The sequence below is a fragment of the Homalodisca vitripennis genome, chromosome 4 (genome assembly GCF_021130785.1).
Source record: "Homalodisca vitripennis isolate AUS2020 chromosome 4, UT_GWSS_2.1, whole genome shotgun sequence".
NCBI classification, from domain to species: domain Eukaryota; kingdom Metazoa; phylum Arthropoda; class Insecta; order Hemiptera; family Cicadellidae; genus Homalodisca; species Homalodisca vitripennis.
Genome location: NC_060210.1, coordinates 58,286,531 through 58,307,178, shown reverse-complemented (window position 1 = coordinate 58,307,178; position 20,648 = coordinate 58,286,531). Strand labels below are relative to the sequence as shown.

The 20,648-nt window shown below is 35.9% G+C and overlaps 1 protein-coding gene across 2 annotated transcripts in view; it reads right to left on the bottom strand.

The window, feature by feature from the left end:
• Positions 1 to 19,934, bottom strand: part of LOC124359339 (alcohol dehydrogenase class-3-like) — a 34,165-nt gene extending 14,231 nt beyond the window's left edge. The window contains exons 1-3 of one of the 2 annotated variants that reach the window (XM_046812006.1): positions 19,776 to 19,934; positions 18,916 to 18,995; positions 15,398 to 15,641 (exon numbers count right to left, since the gene is read on the bottom strand). In XM_046812006.1, coding sequence (XP_046667962.1) covers positions 15,398 to 15,641; positions 18,916 to 18,933 — 262 coding nt within the window. In that variant the 5' untranslated portion in view covers positions 18,934 to 18,995; positions 19,776 to 19,934. Of the gene's footprint in view, positions 1 to 15,397; positions 15,642 to 18,915; positions 18,996 to 19,506; positions 19,743 to 19,775 lie in introns of those variants that run through there. The other variant, XM_046812007.1, reaches the window with a different exon arrangement.
• Positions 19,935 to 20,648: the final 714 nt, after the last annotated feature.

Sequence of the window (20,648 nt, the reverse complement as noted above, 5' to 3'; positions counted from 1 at the left end):
GTTAGGTTTTTTATTTATAGTCAACAAAATGAAAAACAATCAAACTTTATTCAACATTCTTAAGCTGTGTTTCTGCAAAATCACCATTTAAATTAAAACACCTGTAAAATAAAACTTATCAATTCTGTCTCTACAAAAATTTCCCTTTTGTGAATTTACCCACCGGTTTATACTGATATTCAATTCAGTTTCAGTATCTTCTCCCAAATGTCATATTTCACTTAAGTCTCATCCCCAGTTGTAATACAATCGATAATTTTGTTATAATTTTTAATGTAACCTTCAAGGAACATCAGTGTTGCCTCCTGGCTGTTTTTATGGCCTTCTATTAGGGTATTCGGAACACATCTAAAATCAAATTGCAGTGAATTCACAATGCACAAATTCAGTGAAAATTTGTCGTTGATTTTCATCAGTAATCCATCAGTTACCAGTCTAGCCATACAACAGAGGTCCTTACAGTGAACATTGGTAAAACTAATTTTCAAGTCAATGTACCATTGTTTCAATTTGCTTTCACTCACTATTCTCTTCTCATAAATTATCACAAAGTTAGCAATAAATTTAAAAATTGGTTTTTTGCAAACAGAACCTAAACACAGAATGCACCTCATAAATCACACTTTATCATATTACATAGAGCAAAAAAAGGTGGGGTACTGTCCACCACAGCTAAGCTGTGTGAAGAGACAAGGTGACATCAATGTAACTCTATCTCCACCCCTTTGCAAGATCACATCCTATGGAGGGACATGCCCCATCATCAAGTATGTTGTCTATGTAGAATGAAGTTACATGCAAAATGTATAGTCCATACATGAATTCGTATTTGTTATATTCAGCGGAATAGAGACACAAAGATAGGCAGAGAGAATAGGAATTTTGCCATAACCCTTAGAAATAGCAAAATATACAACATACATCAATATAGATTTATAGCTCAATTAATTCTCGAGATATCGCTCTGTCTGAATTCTAACACAGCCAAGTCCCATGGAGGAACATGCATCATCATTGAACTCTATCTTATTTATATACAAATAAACCAATGCAACTGAGAATTGAAGGACCTAATAGAACATAATGAATGTCTTACCAACTAATCCAAAGAAGAGTATTTGTTACATTGTTATATCTCATCTGAAAAAATTACATGCTTTCATTCAATGTGTTCAATGTGCAAATCTGTTGTCCTGTGACTTTCTCTTTACCAAAATACCTTTAAGACCAGTGTAAAACTGATACAATTGTATTTCTAACTTTAATTTACCTTTTTTCTTCAAAATCAATAGGGTACTTTGTAAGACCAAGAGGAACCTATGTATCAAGCCTCTAGAACCTTTCTGCCAAGAATTTTCATACGGAGAGACAGACAGACAAATGAACAGATAACGCCATAATCTTAAGTAGACCACAGCAGGTCCTTAGAATCCCTCTGAGTTACAAGCTTTGTTAACGCTCAACCAAATGTATGGAAAAACATATATCATCATCAAAATCAATCTTTTTTACGTAGAAAAAAGTTACAAGTAACGTTTAAAGTCCAACTCTCAGTTAATTCTTGAGATACTCTGTGGAAAATAGACAGACAGAACATGAATGGTGCCAGCCCTCTTAATGACAGCAAAATATACCAAAATTTCAAATTCATAGCTCAGATCATCCCTGAGATACGAGTAAATGCAGAAAGTTAGACTTCGCTAACTCTCAGCCAAATTCCATGAATGGAGATGCACCGTCATTGAACTCAATGTTGCCTATATTTAAGTGAAGCTAAATGCAAAATATCATAGATCAATTCTACGTATTATACGGATAGACATAAATGAAATTTTGCTAGTCCCCCTGAGTGATAGGCTGTGCTGACGCTCAGTCAATGATGGAATTAACTTTTGAGAGCCTCAGGTTCATCAGCCCACAGATCCAGCCTGTCCTACAATTTCAGATAGGACCTATTTTGGATAGGTTGACTTCCAGCCTACCTGGAAAGGCACAAGCCCACTACTTCACTGATGTGAACCACCGACCTGTGGAGAGGTCGGGCAACAAGGTGAGATATTACTGTCATGGTATAATTTTCATATTTCAACATAGTGATTTGTGTTTTAAAACAATTATCTTAAATTGAATATTGAAAAATTCTATATTTTAACACAGTATGTAAATTCAACTGTAGTAAACCACTATTTTATGTTTTATCTCAAAAGTCTTTTACTACATATCAAAATTTAAACTAAACAATAATGCAAACAATCTTTGGATAAAATTAAATCTCCATCCATTTTACAATAGATAGATTGTACATCACGTTAAATCGTAAACATTGTCTATTACATTACATTTTCAGGTCAAGCTAAATTTATGATAAATAATTGACTCTTAAGTAAATTGATGAACTTATATTATTAGTGTTATAAAAAGCTTATATTCACATTTGTTTCAAATGAAGCCTTATCCGGTTATGACACGAATATTGTTCCGCATTGCTTTACTGTAATGAGACAGTGTAATCTTCAATAAGTGTTGTACTACCAAGTCTAGATCTGGTATTCACTTGTCATTCTCAAACTAAGTCCTGTAATTAAATATAGTTTCACTTTCCTATACAGATTATAAAAGGCATCAAAATTAATTAGGAAAGTAAAGCATTTCTGTTAGGTTTTAATGAAGAACCTATTTTTAGATTTTTTTTTATACTACAGAGACTGTATTTAAAACTAAATTTTCATTGGGACTTTTAAATTTTTATACTAAATGTATAGGTTAGTATTGAACACAAAAGTTATATTTTCAATAAACTCAACTGCTGAGACAGCATCCTGCAAAAACTTTTGAAATAGAGTGTGTCAACAATATGTACATTTCTCTGTCAGTAACAACTAAAACCCCTCTGGTTCTTTTAAATCACTTCCTGGCCAAGAGGCTCTTTGCAAAGAGTGGCAAGCATCTAAGTAAAGCAGGCAAGAGTCTTTTTGGTGTTAAACTATCTCAGTGGCTGAATGCATTGTTTCCTGAGCAGCAGTTGAGGGGCCACCCCGGATCAAATTTTATATCATACCAAAACAATTGTCAAACTGCCTCCAGTCCCAGTACCTTTCCGGGCTCTTCACCTGACACATCATATCCTCTGCCTGACCTGTCTTCTTCTGCTTCAAGTCCCTATAATACCACAATCACAACCATCTCTTGTTCTGACAAGGAGCAAACTGACCCCATAGCTCTTCCGTCGGCCTCGCCAATGTTCTCGGATACTAGCAACTCTTTTTTAGAGTCAGTCCAACAGACTCCGCCTATCAAGATTCTGAACCAAAACATTCAATCAATTTCCAAAAAAACTGGTCCTTTAGAAGCTCTGCTACACAGTAGGAATGTCGACATTGCTTGTGTTACTGAGCACTGGCTATCTAAAAACAACTTTACTGCGCTGAGTGTTCAGGGCTATTGGGTGGCGGGTGGCTTCTGCAGGTCTGACAGGGTCAGGGGCGGAGTATGTGCTCTGGTCAGTGATTATTTTTCTTATACCGTTGTGGAAAAGCAGGTTATCTCTCACCTGAACTCAGAACTTAATTTTGAATCCGTCACCATTCACATAGTTGAATTAAACACCACTATCATCACTATTTACAGATCCCCCCAGGGCGATTTTTCATTGTTTTTCAAATGTTTTGAGGAATCGCTTAGAATCCTACATAAACCTGATCTGAGGATATTTGTCTGTGGGGATTTCAATATTCATTTTGATAGGCAATATGATAGGCAGTTTTTACTATTTTCCGACATTTTTCAAAGTTTTTCAATTAGAGCTCAGATTTCATCAGTGACCCGCCCATCACCAACAGGAGGTTCATGCATCGATAATATTTTAACTAATATCGAGCCTGACCATGTGACAGCTTAGGTGGTCCCTTCCTGTTTGTCCGATCACGAAGCACAGCTTGTTACAGCCGTAATTCAGCCAATTACATCTAAGGGGTGTAGCTCTGCCCCTTACCGAGTTTTCTCAGACAGAAATATCAATGTTCTTTATGAACTTTTAGATTCAGTTGATTGGGATAATATTTTCTTATACGAGGACATAAATGACCAATACTCGTTATTCCTCAGTCAACTATCATCCTGCTTTAACCAGGCCTTTCCTTTAGTCACATCGAAGCGTAAAAAAAGGTCAAAGGCCTGGTTGGTTGACAGGAGAAGTTCTCTTGGCCAGAGAACGTCTCAAGGACCTGTATATTTTGCAGCGTGACTTTCCTTCTGAACAGCATAGGATATTGTATAAGGTCAATAAGAGAAACTACAAGTTACTAATTTCGTCTCTGAAAACATCTCAGATCGAAAGCCGTCTGAATAAGAGTAAGAATGTTGCCAAAACTGTATGGAACATAGTGTCTGAGAACTCTGGAAAGCAAACAGATAGAAAAAGACATATTCAGGAGCTACAAGATAATGGAGCTGCAGTCTCTGACCCACGTCAAATCGCCGAAATGTTTAACAATTTTTTTATGAGTGCCCCACTGGCTAGAACCATAAACGGAGCAAATAGTTGCAATAACAGCTCTTCTAAAATAAACAACTGTCCATCAAGTTTCTTCATAGCCCCAACAACGCTCCTTGAAATGTACAATACTATTTCATCTTTGAAAACCAGTTCAACACCTGACGTTTTTGGAATGAGTCCTTCAGTAATTAGACGGGTTGCTTCACCCTTAACTCAATTGTTCAACAACTCAGTTCTTCAGGGGGAGTTTCCGTAGGATATGAAGCTCTCTAAGGTCATTCCGGTTTTCAAGAAAGGCAGTAGGTCTTTGCCTCAACAGTATCGTCCCATATCAATTTTACCAACCATCAGCAAAGTCTTCGAACGTCTCATTCATGTTAGACTAACAGACTTTCTAATCAGAAATTCCATTCTGAGTGACACCCAATTTGGATTTGTTCCTTCTAAATCCACCACCGATGCTATTGCCCAATTTTCCAAATATTTATTTACTCACCTTAACAATCAGAATCACGTAGCTGGTGTTTTTTGCGACCTCACGAGAGCGTTCGATACAGTTAACCATCTGAAACTCCTTAATAAGCTTGAACTCTACAGCATCAGAGGCTGTCCCCTGCTGTGGTTCAGGTCCTACCTTTCAAATCGTTACCAGAGTGTCCAGGTTACCAACTCCTTTGGTACGGCACAGTCAGATTCGTTGAGGTCTCCATGGGTGTTCCTCAAGGTTCTATCTTGGGACCTCTTCTCTTTGCCTTATATGTAAACGACTTAAGCTCTTGTGTCCCTGAGGCTCGCGTCACTCAATATGCTGATGACACCACGGTCATTGTTCGGGCAGACTCTTCAATAGCGTTAAATCTTCAATTAAACACTACAATCGAAAAAATAAACTGTTGGTTCATTCGCAACAATTTATTCCTCAATGTTGACAAAACATCCATTCTTCACTTTCGATCTCAGACAGTTTCTAAGGGTTTTGTTGCTTTAGACGAGGTTGACATCATTAAGGTTCATTCAGTGTGTTTCTTAGGCGTTCATCTGGATGCTGGTTTTTCTTGGCGTCAGCATGTAGAGGTCCTTTGCTCTAAGCTCAACTCTGTATTGTTTTCCTTAAGATGTCTTTCAAATTTTCTGAAAAGTAGTGCACTGAAAATGGTATATGATGGTTACTTTTCCTCTGTGATGTTATATGGCATAATGTCATGGGGAACTGCTTCATCTTCTCTGTTACAAAGAGTATTCAAATTGCAAAAGAGGGCTATTCGTTTAATGTTTGGGTTGAGGGGCCTGGAGACCTGTAGGCAAGTATTTCGCCAAGAACGTATACTAGCCCTCCCCTCCATTTTTATTTATTCCGTTTCAATTTACACTTTTAAACACATTACCGATTTTCCTACCCACAATCATATACAGGGTGATTCGGTTAGTGTTACCGGCACTTTCTGAGCTGATTGTACTATAAAAAATAAAGAAAAAAGTTCATATAAACATGTGTCCGGAAATGCTTCCTTACTGGGTTATGGCCAATTGAAGATTTCACCAAAAATTGTGTGCAGGAGGTCAAATGATGATTTGCCGCGTGTTTATGAAGAGATATTTATAGGCGAATGCAACTTTTTCTAACGGATTTTTAGATGAGAAATTGAATAAAGTTCATCTCATAGCTGTATCTCATTTAGTTTTTTTGTTATACTACAAAAAACAGAAATAAAATAATTTTGAAAACACTTTTTTAAGGTTTAACGGACAATTATTTTGTTAAATAGGCATTGAAGACCCACATTTTTACAAAGAAACTTGCAGAAAATTTAATTCTGAATAAAACTATGTGCCACACGGCTATTAGCAGCGAAGTATTAGTTTCTGGAATTTAATTTTACAACAAACATTCTACCAAGCAAGAAATTCCAAAGCAAAGGAAAACCGCATTTTAATGACATAGAGTAGCCTACACATAAGATTTATTAGGATGCAATTTAAATTAAGTTTTAAATAAATTATTGTTTTTCATCTAAAGCTTATAATACTACGTACCACTTTCATAACAGGTGTTCAAAAATCAGTCCTTGTACTTCAATACACTTAGCAGCTCGCTTTCTGATTGATCGAGTTATCCTCCGCAACGCTGCACGATTGTTTTTGATTTGTGCGGCGGCATCTTCAATTCGATTTATTAACTCTTCACGTGTATTTACTTTTTCCTGGTACACCAGGTTCTTCATCCAACCCCATATACAGAAATCTAATGGAGTTAGATCTGGTGATCTTGGTGGCCAAGTGTGTGGTCCACCGCGACCAATCCATCGCCCGGGAAACTGCTCGTTTAAGTGCATTGTTACATTATGGGAAAAGTGGGCAGGGGCACCATCATGTTGATAAATAATATTGCACCTTGCTGCTAATGGAACATCTTCTAATAATAGTGGTAGTTGTTCTGTAAGGAATTCTAGGTACATGCGGGAATTTAGATGTCCTCGGAGAATGAATGGTCCTATTAATCGATCATGAATGAGTCCACACCATACATTTACACTAAATCTGTGTTGAAAGTTGCGCACGATTGTACTATGTGGATTTCCCTCTGCCCAAGTGTGTTCATTGTGAAGGTTGTTGACGCCATCTCGGGTAAATTGAGCTTCATCAGTGAATAAAATGGTTCTATGATGTTGACGGTTTCTAATTAACCAGTTGCAAAATTCCAATCGAAGAGGAGGATCTGTTGGTTGAATACTTTGAACTTGTTGTTTATGGTAAGGGAACATGCTATTTTTGCGCAAAGTTCTCCATACTTCAGACTGAGACACTGCGAATCGCCTAGAAAGACGCCGTGTACTGACATCAGGACTGCGTTCAGTAGCCATGATTATAGCCTCTTCCATATCTACATTATTCTGGGCAGGGCGATCCCGATAATTATTAATACTAGGAAGTTTACCTGTTACTCTTAGGGTACGAAATGATCCACTGATCGTTTTTGGGTTTGGAACTCTGCGATTAGGAAATCGTCTTCGGTATTCTGCTGTAGCAGCGGTTGCATTTCCGTCACAAACGCCTAAGACAAATACTATGTCGGCATATTCTTCCGTTGTAAATAACAAAGGCATTGCAATTGTGATAGTGAGTTACTTTAAAATACACTTCACTAACAAACGAGTAGTAAATTAATTGTATTAAATTGCACTCATTAAACTAGTACAGAATTGGTAACAAATAATTTGGATTCCTCAATAAATTGCAGTGTATTGTTGAACAGCTGATTTGTGATACCAACTTATAAAAACATAATTTACCTTCTGTAAAGCTAACGTGACAAAGATATGTAGGTACATGATGTAACCATTTGGATAGTCCTAAAAAGTAATAGTATTATTGTTTTTTAGTTGAGCATTAATCTATTAAAATCGTATTTACAATTGTATGCTAATCAATTATTTGTGTACCTTATATCATTACATTACGGTGTTTATTTACTAAATACGTATTTCTTGCTTGGTAGAATGTTTGTTGTAAAATTAATTTCCAGAAACTAATACTTCGCTGTTAATAGCCGTGTGGCACATAGTTTTATTCAGAATTAAATTTTCTGCAAGTTTCTTTGTAAAAATGTGGGTCTTCAATGCCTATTTAACAAAATAATTGTCCGTTAAACCTTAAAAAAGTGTTTTCAAAATTATTTTATTTCTGTTTTTTGTAGTATAACAAAAAAACTAAATGAGATACAGCTATGAGATGAACTTTATTCAATTTCTCATCTAAAAATCCGTTAGAAAAAGTTGCATTCGCCTATAAATATCTCTTCATAAACACGCGGCAAATCATCATTTGACCTCCTGCACACAATTTTTGGTGAAATCTTCAATTGGCCATAACCCAGTAAGGAAGCATTTCCGGACCCATGTTTATATGAACTTTTTTCTTTATTTTTTATAGTACAATCAGCTCAGAAAGTGCCAGTAACACTAACCGAATCACCCTGTATATCCCATCAGAAATAAAAATAGTTTAACAGTACCCCACCATAGTAATAATATGTTCCGCAAATCAATAGAATATTTAGGACCTACAATTTATAATAGATTGCCAGATTATTTAAAAGCCAGCACTTCACTTGCATCTTTCAAAAATAAACTAAAAGACTTTCTTGTAAAAAACTGTTTTTACTCACTCTCTGAATTTTTGTGCCCCACCCAACCTTACAAGAAAAAATATCATTAGTACTGTTTTTTCAATATATTTTTAATTTGTAGTTTTACCAGATATAGCAATAACTTTAATAAGAATATTTTTAGTATTTAGTTATTTTATACATATTGACAATTCTTGATACATGTTAATGTCTATGAGATATAAATGATTTTGATTTGATTTGAATAAAATGTCTTCTTTCATTTCTCAATAAAGATAATGCATAATAGTGTTCATGAGAAACTAATTTTCTGGAATAAATTCATGTAGATGAGGCAATGTGTTTGAATAGTAACAAACTCTTATTACTATATAGAGTTTTGTAACGTTCGGTTCTAGGGTTTAAAATTAACAATGACACGTAGTAGTTAATGGTACTATAATTGACGTGGTATCTGTAACACAAAGCCACGTAATTAAGGAAACCAATTAATAATCAGTGTGAACTTGACTGTCTACTTATCACCAGCTATAGATTAGATAAATTATCAGCACATAATTTCATCAGCCGATTATTATCATTTTTTTGTATTTGGTGGGAGGCAGCACTATGTATTAAAAACTAATACTACCTACAACTTGACTTTGTTCAATTAACCAAGTGAAACAATAATTCTATGAGGAAACTGACCACAAAGAGCAATAATCGATTTTATAGAAATAGATCAAATTGTTATTACCTAAAACAAGTTGTTATTATTCTGATTATTTTGGTAATATCTGTCAATCAGGGAATTGAAAATGTGTAAATGGGTAGTGTTTAAAGCTTTCTTAAAACATTTAATACTATTCATATCATCCTTTCTATTATACACATAGAACATTAAATCTTACCTTATTATTTTTTTCTTTTGTATTTATTTACAAAAAAAAGAAACATTATTTTTTTTAAATAATATAAATGTTACTTATTCTATATTTTCTTTCCTAAATTCCAAAATAGTTTTTTAATGAAAACAATTTTTATGTAAATCTTTTAATTTATTGTAAACATTTAACAAAAAATGTTTTAGTTTTTAACATTATAAAACTTAAATAATGTTGGTCTTCAGGCTGCGAAAGTGTAAACCACTTAAAGGAAAATAATATTAACTGTGCTATATAGTCTTACTTAATAGCCTATTAGGTTTGTGATAATCTGTAATGTAGGCTACCTTTGACCACCGTTAAGTTAGCGTCACTTTATCGTCCGTCTGTATTCCGTGCAACAATTTATGCAGTCAACAATCTGAAGGCGCTAACAAACATTCAAAATCTGAAATAATAAAAAACGTATATACAGTTAATCTATTTATTATTAAAAAACGAATCTTTCAACGCAAAATCTATTACAGTTAATCGTATTTATTACTTACCACAAAGAATTCCGTTAATATACTTTAATTATACTTTAATATACCAACGTCAAATAGGTGGTGTCGGCCCGTCAGAGGTCCTATCGTCAAAATTAAATGCACGGTTAGACGGGCGTTTCTCGTATAAAAGTCACTCCTGAGACTTAACCAAACAAGTGCCCGCAATGAAAACTTTGTACACAGATGCTCTGTAAGCTGAAATTTAATATACCAAACGTCAAAAAGGTGGTGTCGGCCGTCCAGAGGTCCTATCGTCGAAATTAAATGCACCGTTAGACGGGGCGTTCTCGTATAAAAGTCACTCCTGAGACTAACCAAACAAGTGCCCCGCAATGAAAACTTTGTACACAGATGCTCTGTAAGCTGAAATTTTAATATACCAACGTCAAAAAGGTGGTGTCGGCCGTCAGAGGTCCCATCGTCGAAATTAAATGCACCGTTAGACGGGACGTACTCGTATAAAAGTCGCTCCTGAGACTAAACCAAACAAGTGCCCGCAATGAAACTTTGTACACAGATGCTCTGTAAGCTGAACTTTAATATACCAACGTCAAATAGGTGGTGTCGGCCGTCAGAGGTCCTATCGTCAAATTAAATGCACCGGTTAGAACGGGCGTTCTCGTATAAAAGTCGCTCCTGAGACTAAACCAAACAAGTGCCCGCAATGAAACTTTGTACACAGATGCTCTGTAAGCTGAACTTTAATATACCAACGTCAAATAGGTGGTGTCGGCCGTCAGAGGTCCTATCGTCGAAAATTAAATGCACCGGTTAGACGGGCGTTCCTCGTATAAAAGTCACTCCTGAGACTTAACCAAACAAGTGCCCGCAATGAAACTTTGTACAAAGATGCTCTGTAAGCTGAACTTTAATATACCAACGTCAAAAAGGTGGTGTCGGCCGTCAGAGGTCCTATCGTCGAAATTAAATGCACCGTTAGACGGGCGTTCTCGTATAAAAGTCGCTCCTGAGACTAAACCAAACAAGTGCCCGCAATGAAACTTTGTACACAGATGCTCTGTAAGCTGAACTTTAATATACCAACGTCAATAGGTGGTGTCGGCCGTCAGAGGTCCTATCGTCAAAATTAAATGCACCGTTAGACGGGCGTTCTCGTATAAAAGTCACTCCTGAGACTTAAACCAAACAAGTGCCCGCCAATGAAACTTTGTACACAGATGCTCTGTAAGCTGAACTTTAATATACCAACGTCAAAAAGGTGGTGTCGGCCGTCAGAGGTCCTATCGTCTAAAATTAAATGCACCGTTAGACGGGGCGTTCTCGTATAAAGTCACTCCTGAGACTTAAACCAAACAAGTGCCCGCAATGAAACTTTGTACACAGATGGCTCTGTAAGCTGAACTTTAATATACCAACGTCAAAAAGGTGGTGTCGGGCCGTCAGAGGTCCTATCGTCAAAATTAAATGCACCGGTTAGACGGGCGTTCTCGTATAAAAGTCACTCCTGAGACTTAACCAAACAAGTGCCCGCAATGAAACTTTGTACACAGATGCTCTGTAAGCTGAACTTTAATATACCAACGTCAAAATAGGTGGTGTCTGCCGTCAGAGGTCCTATCGTCTAAATTAAATGCACGGTTAGACGGGGCGTTCTCGTATAAAAGTCACTCCTGAGACTTAACCAAACAAGTGCCCGCAATGAAACTTTGTACACAGATGCTCTGTAAGCTGAACTTTAATATACCAACGTCAAAAAGGTGGTGTCGGCCGTCAGAGGTCCTATCGTCGAAATTAAATGCATCGTTAGACGGGGCGTTCTCGTATAAAAGTCGCTCCTGAGACTAAACCAAACAAGTGCCCGCAATGAAACTTTTGTACACAGATGCTCTGTAAGCTGAACTTTAATATACCAACGTCAAATAGGTGGTGTCGGCCGTCAGAGGTCCTATCGTCAAAATTAAATGCACGGTTAGAACGGGCGTCTCGTATAAAAGTCACTCCTGAGACTTAACCAAACAAGTGCCCGCAATGAAACTTTGTACACAGATGCTCTGTAAGCTGAACTTTAATATACCAACGTCAAAAAGGTGGTGTCGGCCGTCAGAGGTCCTATCGTCGAAATTAAATGCACCGTTAGACGGGGCGTACTCGTATAAAAGTCGCTCCTGAGACTAAACCAAACAAGTGCCCGCAATGAAACTTTGTACACAGATGCTCTGTGAGCTGAACTTTAATGTACCAACGTCAAATAGGTGGTGTCGGCCGTCAGAGGTCCTATCGTCAAAATTAAATGCACGGTTAGACGGACGTTCTCGTAATAAAAGTCACTCCTGAGACTAAACCAAACAAGTGCCCGCAATGAAAGTACAAAGTTTCATTGCGGGCACTTGTTTGGTTTAGTCTCAGGAGCGACTTTTATACGAGAACGCCCCGTCTAACGGTGCATTTAATTTCGACGATAGGACCTCTGACGGCCGACACCAGCTTTTTGACGTTGGTATATTAAAGTTCAGCTTACAGAGCATCTGTGTACAAAGTTTCATTGCGGGCACTTGTTTTGGTTTAGTCTCAGGAGCGACCTTTTATACGAGAACGCCCGTCTAACGATGCATTTAATTTCGACGATAGGACCTCTGACGGCCGACACCACCTTTTTGACGTTGGTATATTAAAGTTCAGCTTACAGAGCATCTGTGTACAAAGTTTTCATTGCGGGCACTTGTTTGGTTAAGTCTCAGGAGTGACTTTTATACGAGAACGCCCGTCTAACCGTACATTTAATTTTGACGATAGGACCTCTGACGGCCGACACCACCTATTTGACGTTGGTATATTAAAGTTCAGCTTACAGAGCATCTGTGTACAAAGTTTCATTGCGGGCACTTGTTTGGTTTAGTCTCAGGAGCGACTTTTATACGAGAACGCCCCGTCTAACGGTGCATTTAATTTTGACGATAGGACCTCTGACGGCCGACACCACCTATTTAACGTTGGTATATTAAAGTTCAGCTTTACAGAGCATCTGTGTACAAAGTTTTCATTGCGGGCACTTGTTTGGTTTAGACTCAGGAGCGACTTTTATACAAGAACGCCCCGTCTAAACGGTGCATTTAATTTAGACGATAGGACCTCTGACGGCCGACACCACCTTTTTGAGGTTGGTATATTAAAGTTCAGCTTACAGAGCATCTGTGTACAAAGTTTTCATTGCGGGCACTTTGTTGGTTTAGTCTCAGGAGCGACTTTTATACGAGAACGCCCCGTCTAACGGTGCATTTAAATTAGACGATAGGACCTCTGACGGCCGACACCACCTTTTTGACGTTGGTATATTAAAGTTTAGCTTACAGAGCATCTGTGTAACAAAGTTTCATTGCGGGCACTTGTTTGGTTAAGTCTCAGGATTGACTTTTATACGAGAACGCCCGTTCTAACCGTGCATTTAATTTTGACGATAGGACCTCTGACGGCCGACACCACCTATTTGACGTTGGTATATTAAAGTTCAGCTTACAGAGCATCTGTGTACAAAGTTTCATTGCGGGCACTTGTTTGGTTTAGTCTCAGGAGTGACTTTTATACGAGAACGCCCGTCTAACCGAGCATTTAATTTTGACGATAGGACCTCTGACGGCCGACACCACCTATTTGACGTTGGTATATTAAAGTTCAGCTTACAGAGCATCTGTGTACAAAGTTTCATTGCGGCACTTGTTTGGTTTAGTCTCAGGAGTGACTTTTATACGAGAAACGTCCGTCTAACCGTGCATTTAATTTTGACGATAGGACCTCTGACGGCCGACACCACCTATTTGACGTTGGTACATTAAAGTTCAGCTTACAGAGCATCTGTGTACAAAGTTTCATTGCGGGCACTTGTTTGGTTTTAGTCTCAGGAGCGACTTTTATACGAGTACGCCCCGACTAACGGTGCATTTAATTTAGACGATAGGACCTCTGACGGCCGACACCACCTTTTTGACGTTGGTCATATTAAAGTTCAGCTTACAGAGCATCTGTGTACAAAGTTCCATTGCGGGCACTTGTTTGGTTTAGTCTCAGGAGCGACTTTTATACAAGAACGCCTCGTCTAACGGTGCATTTAATTTCGACGATAGGACCTCTGACGGCCGACACCACCTATTTGACGTTGGTATATTAAAGTTCAGCTTACAGAGCATCTGTGTACAATGTTTTCATTGCGGGCACTTGTTTGGTTTAGTCTCAGGAGCGACTTTTATACGAGAACGCCCCGTCTAACGGTGCATTTAATTTTAGACGATAGGACCTCTGACGGCCGACACCACCTTTTTGACGTTGGTATATTAAAGTCCAGCTTACAGAGCATCTGTGTACAAAGTTTTCATTGCGGGCACTTGTTTGGTTAAGTCTCAGGAGTGACTTTTATACGAGAACGCCCGTCTAACCGTGCATTTAATTTTGACGATAGGACCTCTGACGGCCAACACCACCTTTTTGACGTTGGTATATTAAAGTTCAGCTTACAGAGCATCTGTGTACAAAGTTCCATTGCGGGCACTTGTTTGGTTAAGTCTCAGGAGTGGCATTTATTAGAGGACGTCCATTTTACGATACATTCCTACGGTTTACTTAGGTATTATATTTGGGATTTTTATTCATGACACATTTAATGGGAAACCTTTGTGGAAAGTAATAAATAGAAAAAACTGTGTTGATTTTGTGAAAGATCGTTTTTAAAATTAGTATTATACAATTTATCTCAGTTTTGAATTTTTGTTAACGCCTTCAGAATTGATGACTGCAACATTGATGCACTAGACGGTCTGGACGATAAAGTGACGCTAACTTCACGGTGGTTACCTTTGTGTATTTAATGACATTAAAGCTTCTTCATTCTTAAATAATAACTTGTAATATTAACAATACATTGCAAAAAAGTACATTGTGAGTATGAATGTCCCAGCAAACAGGCATTCAGGTTTTTCTTGATAAGTTTCCACTAGTATTCTTGAGATTTCGACTTGTCGTCCTGCTTGTATTTGTCATTTTTACTACAACCACTGAAATGCTCTCTGTAGCATTAAAAACAAATGAGGCGAGGGATTCATGTTCCTGACATTTTGTGATCTATGTATGTGTGTCATATACAATCCTACTTCATCATATAACTTATAACACTTAGAAAATAAATCCCAAAGCATCCTCACTTTAAGAAATAGTGGGGATGTACTGTCTGTGTGTATTCTACAGTCTCTCAGAGAGCAGACTGAGCGTAAGTGTTAAAGTAAGAGCTCACCCAAGTGAAAGATTGAGATTTAGGATTTGGTGAACAAAGTACCAAGTATTTTCTGTTCATCATATGACATTTTGTCTATGTCAAGTAGAGAAATTAATTTGAAAATGACTTTTATACACTAACCTGGTTTAAAGCTAGTCACACCTTCCCCGACACTCTCTACTATCCCGGCACCTTCGTGACCAAGCACACAAGGGAAAATTCCTTCAGGATCCAAGCCATCAAGAGTGTAGGCATCCGCACGACACAGAGCTACAGAAGAAACCTTTATTCGTACCTCTCCGGCCTGTGGCGGAGCTACTTGAACAGTTTCAATCACCAGAGGTTTCTTTTTCTCCCACGCCACTGCGGCTCGGCATGTGATTACCTTCAGGGAAAAAACACAAGGTAAGTTGGATTAAGTTTAGATCAACAGCCATTCTTCTAGGCTGTTCTTACTCAGGTGTGCAACATCGCCTGAGTAGCACACTATCCATAATCTCAATCAGTACTCAAATTTTCTACCAATTACAGTGCTCAGGTAACATTTTGGATCAATTTGGTCTTGCTTCCACTATGTATTTCCTGTGAAATCGACTTAGCTTAGTGGTCACTTGCCAACCGATAAGTACAGTAAATTTTTGTACATTTACATTTATAATTTTCTGGATATCTGTATTTTTGAAGGAATGCCTCCTTTATTTAATGTTTGTGCGTATATATATATATATATATATATATATATATATATATATATATATATATATAACTGACAGAAGATGTAACTTTTTATATTATACATAAATTGGCAAAACTTGAGATGGTATACTACTCTAATTGTTATATAAGTAAAAACACTCCAAGATTTTCATACAGTTAACTGTGAAAATCTTGAGATCATATATGTTTGTAATAATAGGTAACATACTTTTCTGAGTGAAGTCCATACACTATCAAACCACTCTATCTCTAGAGGTAAAAGGATATAATCGAAATTATAACTTCCGGGACAGTTTATTCATCTGTCAAAATTACCATCTCTCACTTGTTGAGTCAGTTCCTTGTCACTGATCCAAGCATTAAAACAAGCTTGTAAACAGGTGGTACACTAACTTAGCCCACCCCCTTCAGACTGAACTAACTGGAACCATTACAATTAGGTAAGTCAATTAAGTTTAGATCAACGATGAAAGTTTTAAATTGTAAATGTCAATACTTACTTGAGTTTAGAAATAGATTAAAAGTGCCTGATTTTGCTTTTCCATATAATATTTGAAAATAAGTTTAACAGCACCTTAATTCTTGGAATTCACAGTTTTACAACACCCTTCAAGGAAATATCCTTGAGAATGGAGAAAAGCCAAAAATCACCATATAAATCTCCTAGACTTGTAGATACAGTAATTATATTTTGTGTAGGATTATTAACCGAGTTATTACTATAACAGACATAAAATGTAAACAAATTTAAAGCAATAACAACGTAAGGTGGCTATAAATAGTTGTACCCTTTACATACATGGTACATGTCATCCTAACTAGCTAGATCTGCATTGCATTGCTTAGAAAATTATTTTCTAATTATAATGACGTTTAAAAAAATAGATTAAGATTTGTATAAAGCTTAGTTTTATCATTTATCACATTATTATTCTAAAATATAATAAAATTAGAGTAACAGGAATCCTTTATACTGGTTATCCAATTTATAGGTCTTAACTCTAAAGATACAATTTTATAATATCTCATGCCTTAGTGACATAAGTTTACTGAGATCTTCTAAACTATCTTTGCATTATTTTGTACAAAGTTGGTACACTTAAAATTGGCTAACTGCTGCTTTTATTATTTGGCATTATGAGGAATTTTTAACATTATAACTGTTCTGCTCCTTTGTGTTTTCTCTATATTAGCAGGTACAATCCAGCTGATATAAAGGGATTATTTCAGAAATTATTAATAATTATATGTAGTTTGTAACTAAAATTAAACGTACTATTTTTTACATAAAAACTATTTATTATGAAATAGTAGTTTAAAAGTGTATCTTTTTAGTTGTCTGGTTTCAATTTCAGTAAATAAAAATGCTAAAAGATGCAAAATTGTATCCTGAGTATATAATTTCGATAAACTAAATCATGATAGATGTTATAATAGATTAGGAAAATACATTTTTTCATGCCCTGTAAAAATTAATTTCAATAAAATTGTTTAGCATAACGTTGCAAGAATATTGTTTATAGTGATTAAAAGTTTTGAACAAACCTAAGTATATTTTATAATAAAAAAATAAGAACACTGTAAGCTTTGGGTGTACACAAATTTACAATTTAAAAAATAAGAACTCGTTATTATTTGGGCGCGTGTAGCCTACCATCGAATGACCGGTTATCTAAATAATCATACTAAGCTTTCCCTTTAGCCTAGTCTATCACAAACGAGATTTTCAAAGTAACCTTGGGTTTGTAGCTTGCTTTAAGTTTGAATCCACTTTGTTATTGTTTGAAAAAGACAGTGTCCAACATGTGTTTGTGATACAAACAAAATGAAATGTTCCTCCTAATCAAACTAGCATATTTCCCCACTATAACCTATCTTACGAGCAATGTTGGCATATTTTTCATTATAATTTGATTATGATTAAAACTTAAATGTATTATATACAACTAATAGCAGTCACGTTAAGGTACAATTTATGTTTGCATTTTAAGATCAAAAACCTAACCAAAAATGAATTATACAGTCGGCCACATAATGAAGAAACGTAACGACGACCATTTAGGTCATTTATTAGATCTAGATTAATTTTTTCCAGTTTTAGAAACAAACATTTTCTAACAGATTAGGTGCTAGAAAATACAAAAATACCGACAAAATTATGGCAAGTGTTTACTAGTTTACTAGTTTGGCAAGAATCAGTTCACACTTATTATTACTTCATATCAATTTCAGTTCGGAATGAAAAGCATTATAAAATCAAAGATTACACTTCAATAGTTAAATTAAAAAACAGTAACAACAAAACTGCATCCGACTTTTTTCTATGGAAAAATAATATAGATCAAAATAAATGCATAATAAAAAAATAACGTTTTGTAAATCTACATGACACAAGAAATCACAACCGGACATATCGCATTGACGGTATAGTCAGCTTCAAACTCTGTAGCTACTCATCCTCCTTTTAAATGATAATTTTACCAACAAAGCTTTAAAAAAGTATGACCTGGACCTATAATGTTAAAATTACAAAGGAACAAAATAAAATGTTACTATTTGTAGAACTGCAAGCTACCTAATTTAAATTATAATAAATCAATGTTGAAAATACAAGAAAATTAGCCTATGATATCTCGAACAAGTGCTTATATTAAGACATAACAGGTACTCATTATAATGCCAAATCTTATAATAAGCGAACAATAAGGTTTGCAATATATAAAGATAAAAATATAACCACACCTTAAGTTAGGGACAATATTCCAGTCACCTCTTTTGTCTATTATCCACCATGATTTTAAGAATTTGTTGTCTGACAAATTTAATGGCTTTTTCACTCAACACGGTCTTATATAAATTAAGAGATACGAATTAACTGTTTTTTTTATTTGTGATTTCAATAATTTTATATTTAATCCAAATCTAAAATTATCAAATATTACCTTATTTGAATCACCCATCTCAAAGAGTAGTTTGAAGAATCTGAGCTAGTCACGGGATGATCGGTCTTTCAGCAGAAACACTGTGAATATAAAACCTAAATTAACATTCGTAACACAAAGGTATCTATTAATTTCAACGGTAAAGTCCGCTTGTAGTAAAAAAACTATTATTAATTTTAGAAATAAACATCACTACAGCATATAAAAAAACAACAAAACATCTTTTGGTTTTATCCTCATTACAAAGAATTAATTAAGAATCAAATCATACAGCCCGGGCTAGAACTGTTAAGGTGGAGCAACAGGTTTTAGTTGGGATTTATTTTATATAAGGTCATTTCCTTTAAAGATACTTCCCTGATTACATAAAAAATATACTGAAAAGTTTATCACTCCACGAGGATGTACAGGAAATTTGGGCAATTATGTGAACAAATCAAGGAATAATAATGGATATCAATCTGATTGTTTTACAACATTTACAAATTGCGTTTTAAAAACATTAAGAAGGTAAACTACGTAGGCTATACTTATAAATAAATAAAAAAAACATGACACTCCTTTCAGTTGTATTCTATATACATGCCATACCGTATAAAATGCCAAAACTCTTTCTTTATCCAATCATTATCTTCAGCTGTTTTTCATTTGACACGCTTAAAATACACCCCTACATTTTTACAGTAACTCGTAAAAAGACTAACATGTTTCTTTTGTGTTTTCCTATCTTCATGAAACATATCTTAAACAACTGGGAAAAAATTAATTTTTTAATACAAAAAAATTACGCCAACTAAACACTCGATTGCACCACCTAAATCCATCCTCCAAAAGAAACGTAAGTAGGTATGCAGGCTTACCAGTCTGAGAATTAATAATGAAAACCAAAATGAATTGTTAAGTACGCAAATTCACTATCAAGTTACGAATGAGAGTGAGACGAATGGAGCTAAACAATAGTATGGTTTGGATCGAAGTTAGGTTAGAACAATCAACAACCTTCTCAGACAGATGTTGTAATACACGATAAACTGAGTCTGCTTACACGTCAGTACATGACGTCATACGGCTTATTTACGAAACGAGGTGTGAAGTGATATTCTGCGCAGGCCTTTGAAAAACCTCTGATTTGTATAACTATTCATTTGTATATGCTTGATATTAATGGAGCAAAATATGTCATGGCAGTGATTGTAATCTACCTGTTTTTCACACTAACGTTTTATGTAACGTTAACATCATATACAACGGGGTAGACTGTTAGGTCTAGTTTACTGTAGAGAATGACTGTTGAATGAGTGGGGTTCCTCAGCGTTACAGGCTGTTGCTAGTGTTATCTAAAGGGAATACTCTCCCCTGCCCGTTGTTACTGGAGAGTCTGGAACAGAGCTACCTTCCTTTCTTCTGTGATGTATATATAAACAAGATATAGTACCAGTTTTTTTTATTTATACCACCAAGGACGTAGTCGACGAGGACACCCCCATTAAACATATTTTAATTGCTTCTTTAGCAAACGATTATTACTTAAATAATTCAGTACTACTAACATGTACTGATGAAAGATGGTTCTCAACATTAAAATGAGTCAAAAAATTTTTAAGGAACAAAATGGAGAATGAGAGGTTGACTGGACTTGCCTTACTTTCTGTCCACTGCAAGAAAACATCAGTTTTCTTGAATTACAAAATGTTTTCCTGGCTATTGTTATGCTGCTACAGTATCTCTCTAGA